This window comes from Adiantum capillus-veneris, chromosome 20 (genome assembly GCF_014529385.1).
Source record: "Adiantum capillus-veneris isolate H3 chromosome 20, ASM1452938v2, whole genome shotgun sequence".
Lineage (NCBI taxonomy): Eukaryota > Viridiplantae > Streptophyta > Polypodiopsida > Polypodiales > Pteridaceae > Adiantum > Adiantum capillus-veneris.
In genome coordinates this window covers 143,707,669-143,720,455 of record NC_140950.1, presented here as the reverse complement: position 1 = coordinate 143,720,455, position 12,787 = coordinate 143,707,669, and the positions used below count along the sequence as shown (strand labels likewise).

Sequence of the window (12,787 nt, the reverse complement as noted above, 5' to 3'; positions counted from 1 at the left end):
GGGGATTCTTGAATGTTGAGATCCTTTCGGTGATACAGGTCTTGGAGCGATCCCTCGAGCACCCTTAGATAGGCAGCTAGGATGTATTGACTGTGAGTTAGACAGTTGGGACTGCATCTTTGCTTTACTTCCGTTGAAGCATTGTCGCAGTCTATGCTTACAGGACAATGAGAGACAGTACAGGTGCAGGACAGGTTTACCCACAGCTTACAGTGTTAGAGAGACAATGGTTTTTTGAGCTGTTTTTGGTCTGTTTTTTGAGTACACCAGAGCCATTTTACAAAGAAGACTCTACCGAAATTTCTGCAGAATCTGAAGCTTTATTGGTTCATTTGACAGGTTGATATTGGTTCAGAGGACAGTTTACAGGGGAAACTCTGGCGAATTTTTCCCAGGAAAGTAAACTACTGTGAAGCGTAGTTATGGCTGGATCACAGAACACTGCTCTTTACAATATCAAAAAGCTGGATGGAACTAATTTCCCATTGTGGAATAAGCAGATTTGGCACGTGTTGGTACAAAAGAAGCAGATAAAACCCATAAAGCTCAAGGGGATAAAACCAGAAGATATGATGAAGATGAATGGAGCGAAATGGATGAATTGGCACTTTCTACCATTATGCTAACTTTGGCAAAAAGCGTTTACTTCAATGTAGCAGACGAGATGTCGGCTTATCAAGCATGGTTAAAGCTGAGTGATCTTTATGAGAAGCAGAGTGCAGCTTCACAGGTATACTGGCTTAAGAAGCTTGTTGACTTGAAGATGAAAGAAGGGACACCTATGTCCAATCATCTGAATGAATTCAACACAATCTACAGCCAATTGTCAGCTCAAGGTGTCAAGTTTGATGAACCTGTTAGAGCTATGTTCCTGTTGATCACATTGCCGGAAATTTGGGACACTTTTCGCACAGCTTTGAGTAATTCTGCACCTCCAGATGGTTTGAACATAGCAGGTGTAGAAGGAAGTCTGCTTACTGAAGAAACCAATAGAAAGACAATCGAAAAAGGCAAAGGAACAGCCTTAATTGTCAGAGGAAGGACCAAAGAAAAGTACAAAGGTGGAAAGAGGGATCAGTCTCATAGAAGGTCCCGCAGAGCTAAAGGCAAGAGTGACATCGAATGCTACCATTGTGGCAAGAAGGGTCACATGAAAAGAGACTGCAAAGAATGGAAAGCAGAAAAAGGTAAAGAGAAAGCAGAAGACCATGGTGAGAAGAACAAGTCCTCAGTGAAGATTCAAGAAATAAACGTGACAAACACTGTTGCAGAGGATGACAGTCTAGTGTCAGGAGACATCTACTTCTTGAAGAATACAATGGACTCAGCTCTTCTTACAGTATCTGATGAACATGCACTGAGTGCCTGGATTATAGACTCAGGGGCATCACTTCATGTGTCTCCAAACAAGGAGTGGTTTACCTCTTATGTGACCACTAAAGATTATGTTCGGCTAGGAAATGGGCAGACATGTGAGATCTTAGGTGTTGGAGATGTTCAATTGAAGTTTCAGAATGGCTCTCCTTTCACGCTGAAGAATGTGAGACATATTCCCGCAATTACAAAGAGCTTGATCAGCACAGGTTTACTTGATGATGCTGGCTACGTCACCACTTTTGGATAGAACATGTGGAAGATATCCAAGGGTTCTATGACAGTAGCACATGGAGTAAAGTCTGGAGGACTTTACGTGATTTATGTATCAATTGTCTCTAAAAATGTAATCAATGTAATCGAGCAGCCGAACGTTTCTTTGTGGCATAGCCGGTTAGGACATATGTCCAAGAAGGGAATGGAAATATTGTCTCGTTATGGTTATTTGCCTGGCTTTTCATTTAATGATTTTGAATTCTGTGAACATTGTCTGTATGGTAAGCAAACACAGCAGCCACATAAGCATAGAAGCAGTAGAAGAGATACGCAGTTGGCACTTGTTCATAGTGATTTGTGTGGACCTATGCCTAACCTATCTCTAGGGGGAGCTTCTTACTTTATGACATTTATAGATGATTACTCGAGGAAAGTATGGGTTTACTTTCTCAATCACAAGGATGAAGCGTTTAGTGTTTTCAAAACGTTTGTGACACTTGTGGAGAATCAGAGTGGCAAGAAGCTTAAATGCTTACGCACTGACAATGGTGGAGAGTATGTTTCAAAGGCCTTTCAGGACTTTTGTGAGTCAAAAGGTATAAAACGTGAACTTACTGCTCCTTACAATCCTCCTCAAAATGGTGTTGCTGAGAGGATGAATAGGACCATACAAGAGAAGGTCAGAAGTATGTTGCCTAACGCACAGCTGCCAAATGGCTTTTGGGCTGAAGCTGTATCAACAACTGTTCATCTTGTAAATAGATCTCCTAGCAAGGTTTTGCAGAAGGATTCAGTGCCACAGATGGTATGGTCAGGCAAAATGCCCTCATACAAGCATCTCAGAGTCTTTGGCTGTGAGGCATATACTCACGTTCCAAAGGAATTTAGGAACAAACTTGAGTCAAAGAGTAGAAAGTGCATCTTTCTAGGCTATGGTAATTCTGGTGAGATGGGGTACAGACTTTGGGATCCCGAATCCAGAAAGGTTGTCCGCAGCAATGATGTTCACTTTAATGAATCAAAATATCATTCTAAACCAGAGAGGGTTGAGGAGATTAGAAGAGTTGTCTTCCAAGAAGATGGACTTGCACCTGCAAGACAAAATGTCAGGGCTCAAGAGGAGCAATGACAAGATAGATTGGAACCACAGGTTGTGGTTGAGCCTTAGCCACCTATTGTGCGTAGATCTGGACGTATCATGCGACCTCCTGATAGGTTTGTTCCATCTATGAACTATGTCATGTTGACTGATTGCAATGAGCCTTCATGTTACAAGGAAGCAGTGCAAATGAAGGACTCCGGGAATTGGCAATTGGCCATGCAGTCAGAGATGACAGCTTTGCATAAAAACCAGACATGGAAGCTAGTTAAATTACCACAGGGCAAAAAGCCTCTACCTTGTAAATGGGTTTACAGGTATAAGATCACCGCTCATGATAGTCAGCCAAAGTACAAAGCAAGGCTTTTTGCCAAGGGCTTTAAGCAAGAACAAGGCATTGACTTTGATGAAGTCTTCTCTCCGGTGGTCAAGATGACTACATTGAGATGCTTTCTTGCATTATCTTGACTACATTGAAATGCTTTCTTGCATTGGTTGCCATATTAGATTTGGTGTTGCACCAAATGGACATCAAGACAGCATTCTTACATGGTGATTTAGATGTGGAAATTTACATGCAGCAGCCAGAAGGGTTTGTTGAGAAAGGCAAGGAAGATTTGGTATGCCAGTTGTTAAAGAGTCTTTATGGCTTAAAACAATCACCGAGGGCATGGTACCATAAGTTCCACAAGTTTATGCTTTCTCAAGGCTACAAACGTAGCGAGTTCGATCACTGTCTATACACAAAGAAGGCTAAGGATGGCAATTGGCTGATCCTTATTTTGTATGTGGATGACATGTTGATTGCTAGCAAGCACCTGGAAGAAATTTCAGCTTTGAAGTCAAAGATGGCAAAATCGTTTGACATGAAAGACATGGGTGAGGCAAGTCATATACTTGGTATGCGCATTGAGAGAGACAGATCAAAGAAGTTGATTTGGTTATCTCAAACAGAGTATATTGACAAGGTTTTGCAACGTTTCAATATGGAGAAGGGAAAGGCACTGAGTGTTCCATTGCCACCATATGTGAAACTTAGCAAACAAGATTGTCCTGTGTCTGAGGAAGAACAGGCTGAAATGGATAATATTCCATATGCGTCTGCAGTGGGTAGTTTAATGTATGCAATGATTGCTACTCGCCCAGACATTACATTTGCAATGGGAGTAGTAAGTCGATACATGTCAAACCGAGGCAAGAAACATTGGGAGGCAGTGAAAGGAATATTGAGATACCTGAAAGCTACAAAGAGTATGTGTATATGCTATGGGAGTCAGGAGCTAAGTGTAAAGGGTTTTACAGACTCAGATTATGCAGGTGACTTAGACAACCGAAGGTCTACGTCAGGGTATGTCTTTACATTGGCTGGTGGAGTAGTATCATGGCGTTCTAGATTACAAGATTGTGTTACTCAGTCTACTACAAAGGCTGAATATGTTGCAGCATCAGAGGCATGCAAAGAATCAATTTGGCTTAATCGACTAGTAACAGATTTGGGAATCAAAGAAGAGATGCATGTGTTATATTGTAATAGTCAAAGTGCTATACAATTGGCTCGCAATCCAGTTTATCACTCAAAGACAAAGCATGTGCATGTGAAGTATCATTTCATCAGGGAAATGCTTGAGGATACGCAACTTCAGCTTGTCAAAGTTCACACCATAGAAAATCCTGTTGATCTACTTACAAAAGGACTTCCCTCAGAGAGCTTTGCGCATTTTCGCAAGCAGTTAGGTGTAGGGTAGTACATCACTTCTCTACATCTCTTGTATATTAGCTTGTATAGTAGCTTCTCTCACACTTAAAGTACCACATTGGACTTTAAGTGGGAGGTTGTTGAGGTATAAAGCCCAATGTGGTCGCCCAGGTAAGTGGGCGGGCCGCCAGGTATGTACACATATTCTTTTATAAAAACCTAATAAGAACTCACTACGCTCTACACATTACAGGAGAGCGAGTTCACCATATCGTCGTGCTCTTCTTCTCGCACTCTCTCTCGCGTCGCACTTCCGCTCGTACTCCTTCACAAGTCTGAACACGGCATAGCATAGACTCCCATGCGCAAGTACAAGAGCTTGTAAACACTAGCTGGGTAAGAGCTATCCACATTGATTATTTAGAGGATTTGTTGCACAAGAATATAGTGGTTTTTCTATGAAAACTTAGAGCTTTCTCTTTTGGACCATAATCTATGCTATAGCCCTTAGTCTAAACAAGTTTTCTAGTTAATAATTACCATCGAGTCTTCTCTACCTCCCCTAGGCCACATGGTACGCAATTGCAAGGTTAATTTGCACTAGGCGCAACCAATTTTATATATTACCACTTCCTTCTCTTGTCTGTTGTTGACTGCTAGTGACAATGGCTCACAAAAATTCTAAACAAACGCAAAGGGACAATGTGTTGTTGAAAGAGGCTAGATAATGTGTGGCATCCTATCTCTGGTGGAAAATCTTGTATGTGGCACACTAGAACCCATTGGTTGTCTTTTGATAATATACTTGAGTCCTAGAACATGAACTTCAAGAGAGCCCATCCAAAAAGATGAGATCAATCAAAAATAAGCTTGTGAAACTTGTGGCATGTACTTGTCTTGGCCCACGTACTAGCATCATCTAGAGTAGAGGGATAAGTCCCATGCACACTTCTTGAAGACAGCTAGGACCGCTAAAAATTGCACCATAAAATCATACCTTGCAATCATAGCAACTCTAAGTCTTTAATGACCTAGGTGTGTGGTGTACTCAGTTTAAAACCTAACAATGTACCAATGCCTACAAGATTTAATCCTTGAAAGATAAATCACACACTTCAAACACATAATAATATTAACTATAACACAAAATCGCACAACAAGCATTCCGTGGAAGCTGCCACATGTGTCTTAGTCTTGCAAGTATCACTCCGTTCTTATAATATGGTGTGCTTTTTAATCTTGCATTCACACAGGAAAGAAAAAAGAAAAAATCCTCCTCTAAACACCTCCGTTGAAAGTTGCAAGTGTCACACACTCTGGTCATGTGGCATTTAAATGAACCACAAGTATTGAAACAATTATTACAGTGAAGGGAACCTTGTAGGCTTGGGAAAGTGGATTCCTCTTGTATCACATGCTTAAGCCAAAGTACTTATCACTTGTGGTAATCAAATTTTTTTAAAAAAAGAATAGCTACCTCAATACTCTGCTATCTCGATGCTTTCTAGCTGCACTGGTATTAACAAAAGCATGAAGAACACAAAAACTTGAACAGAGTTCTACTGCACATCCTATCCGTCATTGTGACTATCAATTATTTTGAAAAAAGGAGTACATGCTGCCCCAACCACACCCATTGTGTGTGTGTGTGTGTGTGTGTGTTTGTGTGTGTGTGCAGAGAGAGAGAGAGAGAGAGAGAGAGAGAGAGAGAGAGAGAGCTTACTTCGACAGTAAAAAACAGGCAGGGTAAATTTATTTTGAATCACACAAACAACGTTGGTTCGCATTGTAGCTTGTCTCCCCTGAGCAGGTGCCATACTCTCATTAAAGGACGCCTTTCAGTGCAATACATAATAGAGAGCTCGATAAACATGAGCTTTTCTTGCCTGTAGACCAAAATTACCTGTGAAGCCTCCATCAACGCCACTAAGCAAGCAAGCTAAATAGTACCTAGCAACAAGCCATTATCCTTGAGGAGTACCTTTTCTCCAAGTCCGCACACACCACAAGTAGAAATTAATGCCCAAATGTAACTAGTGCATCACATGGGTTGATATAATGGCACCCTCCAAACATACGAGCGGTGTGGAGAAAGCATAAAAGTACACGTTTTGTGCCATATCAACCGCCACAGCGGCTTTGCCTCCAAAGCAAATGCACAATTATTTTGTACCATTCAAGTATCTCATCATCCCTTTCACTGCCTCCCAATGGTTCTTACCAGGATTTTCCACAAACCTCATAACAACTCCCACTGCAAATGCAAAGCCTGCATGAGTCCCAATCATGGCGTACATCAAAGATTTAATAAGGACTTTGCCATCTCCTCATGAGATTTGCCACAATCCACTTGGCAATTTTCACTTATGGAGGCAATGCAGTAGAAATCAGATTTGAACCCTCCATATTGAATTGAATCAGTACACGACAAATGTACTCTTTTGTGCTATGAGCAAAGAACCTTCTTTAACCTGTCGCATGCCGAGAATGTGGTTTGCTTCTCCCAAAACATTCATGTCAAAGAGATTTTTCTACAAAAGAAATAAAGTCCCAGAGTAACAACATATAAGCAGACTTTTGAGAAACATAAACAAAAAAGGTAAGTTTGATACTGCACGTCAGAGCACCAACATAGAACTTGGAGAGCAAAGCCTTGAACATACAGCACTTTTCAAATTATACACTGTTTTTGAACATTTTCTTGGATTTCACAAGACCTGCAATCTGTTAAATCTTATACCTACTTCCAGGAAAACAACATTGATAATCTGAAAGCCTAAATAACTGTTCTGCAATGTACAAACTAATCTGACTGCGAGAGGCATACCTTCAGGGATTGATAAATTGACATCTTTAAATTAATACACAAGCATACACCCTATGGATGTTTCTCATTAAGGCCACTTTGAGCAGCCTTTCCTATTTTTTCGTTGTGCCAAAACCACCAAAGCCCATCAATGCTGCCACCTCAGCATCATCTGGTGTTTCCTCCTCCATGGCCTTCTCTCTCTGCCCATACAAAGATTAAAAGTCCAATTGAGCTGATTGAAAATCACACAAAGTCCAGAAGTAACAAAGTAGTAACTTCAGGCAAGTTCCTCCAGGTCACTCAGCCAGCCTAAGCCCCATAAAATTCAGACACTGTAAATCTAAACCCAATATTGAAAGTGAACTTCCTTCACATCAACCTCATCGAAGCGAGTCAAGAGCTGTTGACAGAACCACTTAAGGACACTCGTACTCAACTCGACCTATAAATCAATCTAGTTTCCTCCAACTCATAGACTTCAATACCAATTAGACAAAAACTCTTAGTGAGATAAAAATAAGCGCTAAGAAATTTTACCTTTTTTTCCTTTTTCCTTTCTTTTCGTTGCCTTTTTCTTTCTTCCTCCTCCTCTTGCTGCTTCAAAATCCGACTTTCAAAGTCTGTAAAATTTAAATGCATTCAATGATAGAGTACCATTGGAAGGTTAGATCTCTCTCTCCCTCTCTCAAACCATCGGACCTTATGTATTTGGTCTTACATGTGGAGAAACAACTAAGCATGAAAATCTCAACCAAAGTGAAGAATTTTTTTTTTTTAATTTCAAACCGGCACCAATGTATATTTAAATGGTTGAGCAAAATTTATGGATAACAAAGCTCCAATATGATACACCATTAGAAACTAAATGGGAAGCTTTCAAGAAAGTAATTTGTTCTTGTGCCAAAGAATGCTTTGCCATAAAGCATGTCTAAGGTATCAACAAAGGTAGATCACGCAAATAGTGGTTTGATAAAGAGTGTCAGAATGCCCGAAAGTCCTTGATAAAGTTAAATGAAACTATGGACAAAGATAACTATCAAAGTCATTTGCGTGCATACAAAGCATTGATTCAAAAGAAGAGAAGAACATGGGAAGTAAAGCGTCAATTTTTCTAAGTCCAAGAAAAAGTACGTGCATTGGAAGATTTTGGAGAAACTTGGACAAGCGAACTGAGAGTTTTGGTAACTCGAGTCTTATGGATGTGTACACGCATTGTAGGCAACTATATGAGCAACCAAATGTCGGAAAGGTACCATTCTATGGTTCACCTTCATGTATGCCCTCTTTTTTAGTATTGAGGATGTGTGTAGCGGGCTTGAAAAATTGGCCACTCGAAAAGCCGTATATTTTCAAGGTATCAAGCCGGAAATGATTAAATGGACGGGAGATTTATCACATGATTGGATGTGTGATATGGTCAACCTTGCACTTCCCCATGGTATGCCTTGTGATTGGAGCACTAATTTTTCTAAGTCCAAGAAAAAGTACGTGCATCATAACAACTAAAGTACGTGTATTTTTATTTAGAATACACGACGTCCCGTATTGAAACGTACAATACGTCTCATAACGTTTTCTATTCTAACGTTTTTTGGCTCAAAACATATGTCTTTTTCTAGTTGATCAATTGTGTTTTAGAGCTTCATGGTGCTTGTTTATGTATGCTATGGTTAAATATTGAAGAATCATTGAGGAGGTCCATGAACCACTTTATTTGTTCTTATTAAAGTATCATATCTAAAAAGGTTGACGTATTTTATTTTTTATTCTCAAAAATACGTTTAGTACGACACCGCGTATTAAACGTCCCGTACCGTACCATAGCTGCTATGACGTGCATGTGGAAGATTTTGGAGAAACTTGAGGACAAGCGAACTGAGAGTTTTGGTAACTCAAGTCACGCATTGTAGGCAACTATATGAGCAACCAAATGCCGGAAAGATGCCATTTTATGGTTCACTTTCATATATGCCCTAGTATTGAGGATGTGTGTAGCAGGCTTGAAAAGTTGGCCACTCGCAAAGCCGTATATTTTCAAGGTATCAAGCCGGAAATGATTGAATGGACAGGAGATTTATCACATGATTGGATGTGTGATATGGTCAACCTTGCACTTCCCCATCCTATGCCTTGTGATTGGGGCACTAATTGGGTCAAACCTTTGCATGGAGGGGATGTGAAGCATGTAAACAACTATCTGACTATAATGCTTGGATCTCTTATGGAAAAGTTGTTTGGGTGCATAATGGAGATAAAATTGAGTGATTGGGCTAAAAGAATGGTAAACGTGCAAAAGGACAAGCGAGCTTTTGTCAACATCATAGCACCATTGACCATCTTGTCACTCTTTGTGTTCTCATATAGGAAAGTCGGTTGAGAGACAAACAATCGTATTGTTGCTTTGTGGACTTCAAGAAAGCCTTTGATATGATTCCACTTAATAATTTGTAAACAAGGATGGAAGAATTTCAAATGCCAAGTGAGGCTATACTTGCGGTTTCTCAAATCTATGCGAAGGTGATATGTCAATTGCGCATTGGAAGAGAAATTTCAAAAAAATTTGTAAGCATTTTTTGCGCTAAACAAGGATGTCCATTGTCACTAACTCTCTTTGGTCTATGCATTGATCAATTGGAACAAATGGTACTTGACTTTATGCAACAAGAAGGCATTGAAGAGGTTACTATTTGCAATGTAGTAAACAAACTTTGTTGTATGCGGATGATTAAGTGCTTCTATCACACACTTAGAGGATGCACAAAAGCTTATGGTTGTCCTTGAGAACTTTTGCTTCCACAGTGGGCTGATTGTGAATGAATCCAAAACAAAGGTCATGCTTGTGAAAACCAACCATAAGGAGAAGCCATGCATTGCGTACAACAATGAGACACTTCAGTTGTTGAGAGCTTTAAGTACCCTAGCCTTGAGGTTCTGGCCAATCACAAGTGGCATGAATGACAAATGTGCTAGGCATCGTTTGGAAGCTGGGAAAAAGAGCATACTATGCATTTAAGGACATGTGCAATGTGGGAGATGTCAAATGTTGGGTTCTCAAGAAGTACCTCTTTTGACACATCGGTGACACCAGTTCTTCTTTATGGAGTTAAAGTGTGGAGCATGAGCATCTCAAAGTCCAAAAGCATTTTCTTACAAACTTTCTCTTAAGTTACTTCACAAACACCATATATGCTTCTTCTTCTTGAGTCCGGATCTCTTCCGATTGAGGTGATGGCCATGGAAAGGTTTGTGGAGTACAAGATAAGTGCCCTAAGAAGGCACAGAAAGAACAGAACGACAAAGACGAAGAAAGGCCTGAGAGTTCGAAAGCAGCCGAGGAACGTGGACGAAAAGGTAAGATGAAAATAGGACTGGTTCCAGATTGCGTGGGTACTGACCCAAGCACGATGGACGAGTACAGAACTTTGCCGAGCATGGGGCAAAGTGAAAGACCAAGAAGCCATGATCTTCTTTGATGGAGGAGCCAAGGCCAACTTTATTTCACCTGAATTGGTGGTGCAGCTCGAGATCACACCCGATCGGATGGGACCACTAGCAGAGGCAGTTCTAGCGGCACCCGGTAGGGACCTAGCCATTACACCTGTTATTGGCAAACTTCGGTTGCATTGTCTAGGGTATTTGGGGCATGAAGACTTCTACATAATGCCTTTGGAAGGTTGTGATGTCCTCTTAGGAATTCCCTGGTACCACAAGAACAACGCCATGGTCGACTATCGGCGAGAAAAGCGACTTTGACTATAGAGAAGGGCAAAACCATTGTACTTGATGTAAAACGTAAGGGCGAGTCTGTCCCTATTGTATCGGCTTCGGCCATTTCAAAATTAATGAAATCCAGTCTGTTTGTTTACTCGATCTTCTTGAAGAGATGAATGATGAGAATAGGACAAATATGTATGAACTTCATAAAGAACGCCAAGATTTTCTCCACACTCATGCTGATTGATTTTCAGAGGGCCTGCCAGGCGAGTTACCACCTGCTTGTCTTGAGGATCATACCATTGATCTGATACCTGGAAGCACAACACCAAACTATCCACCTTACTGTCTGAGCCGGGCCTAGAACGAAGATATTATGAACCAAGTGAAAGACCTCTTGGAAAAAGATCTTGTCCAACCTAGTACTTCACCGTACTGCTCTCCTGTGCTGTTGGTTTTGAAGAAAGACGGATCTTGGAGAATATGCATCGATTATAGAGCTCTCAACAAAATCATCATCAAGAACAGATTTTCGATTCCTAGGATCGATGATATACTTGACCGACTACAGGGATCCTTGTGCTTTAGCACGATCGACTTAAAAAGTGGATATCATCAGATCCGAATCGCGTCGGAAGACGTCTACAAGACAGCTTTTTGGACGACTTTTGGGTTATTTGAGTTTTTGATAAAGCCTTTTGGCCTAACCAATGCTTTTGCGACATTTAACCGGATGATGGACAGGATTTTTCGAGAGTACAGACTATTTGTTGGCACTTTCTTTGACGACATCATTGTTTTCTCCAAGAATGAGGCAGAACATAGAGAATATCTGCTTCACGTCTTTCAGGCATTACAAGATCACAAGTCGGTGATTAATGCGAAGACAAGAGAATTTTTCCTACCAGAGATGCACTTTTTGGGACACATTGTCTCAGCAGGAGTGCAGATGGACCCGGCCAAGATAAAGACTATCCGTGATTGGCCCGATTTGAAGAATGTCCATGGAGTTAGAAGCTTCTTGGGCTTGTGTTCGTACTATAGGCGGTTCATTAAAAAGTTTGCAGAGGTTGCTTCCCCTTTGCATATCTTGACACAGAAAGGAGTCCCTTTCTCGGGGGACCCACAGAGGTGACTGCATTTCAGACATTGAAAGAGAAATTGACTACAAGACCAGTTCTAACTTTGCCGGACTTGCAGAAGTCATTTGAAGTATATTGTGATGCTTGTGGTCGTAGTCTGGGTGCATTCTTAATGCAAGAAGGCCATGTCATTGCCTACGAGAGCCGATTGTTGTCAAGGCCGGAACTGACAGCACAGATTTATGAGAAAGAGCTTTTGGCGGTTATCCATGCTCTTACTCGGTGGCGGCATTACCTACTCGGAGCGGATTTTACTGTCTTCACAGACCATCCGAGTTTACGCTACTTCTTGTCACAGAAGCAGCTATCGGAAAAGCAGATGCCGTGGGTGAACATCTTGTTGCAGTTTCACTTCCAGATTGTCCATGTGCAAGGACATAACAATTTGGTGGCGGATGCTTTGTCTCTCGGAAGACGTTGGTTCTGGCTATTTCCACGATACATCATAGGAGCTTCGAGAACATCCGTATGCCACAGATACAGATTTTACAGTATTTTTGCCAAAATATGGAATGGGAAGATGGTAGCGGGATATTCCATTAGGGATGGCTACTTCATGAGGAAAACCATGTTATGCGTTACACAGCCGTTGAGGGAAAACGTTATGATCGAATGCCATTGTCCACCTTTACAGGTCACTGCGGCATTGCTACCACCTTGAAAGGGGTAGAGAGATACTTCTTTTGGCCGAGACTCAAGAAGGATATGGACGAGTTTGTGCGCAGCTGCTTGGTATG

The 12,787-nt window shown here is 41.1% G+C and overlaps 1 protein-coding gene across 2 annotated transcripts in view; it reads right to left on the bottom strand.

The window, feature by feature from the left end:
* Positions 1 to 7,003: 7,003 nt before the first annotated feature.
* The window catches only part of LOC147433346 (C2H2 and C2HC zinc fingers superfamily protein), an 82,591-nt gene continuing 76,807 nt past the window's right edge, over positions 7,004 to 12,787 (bottom strand). For both annotated transcript variants that reach the window (XM_086492942.1, XM_086492943.1), the window contains 2 exons: positions 7,732 to 7,814; positions 7,004 to 7,394 (listed from right to left, as the gene is read on the bottom strand). In XM_086492942.1, coding sequence (XP_086349068.1) covers positions 7,305 to 7,394; positions 7,732 to 7,814 — 173 coding nt within the window. In that variant the 3' untranslated portion in view covers positions 7,004 to 7,304. The remainder of the gene's footprint in view (positions 7,395 to 7,731; positions 7,815 to 12,787) is intronic.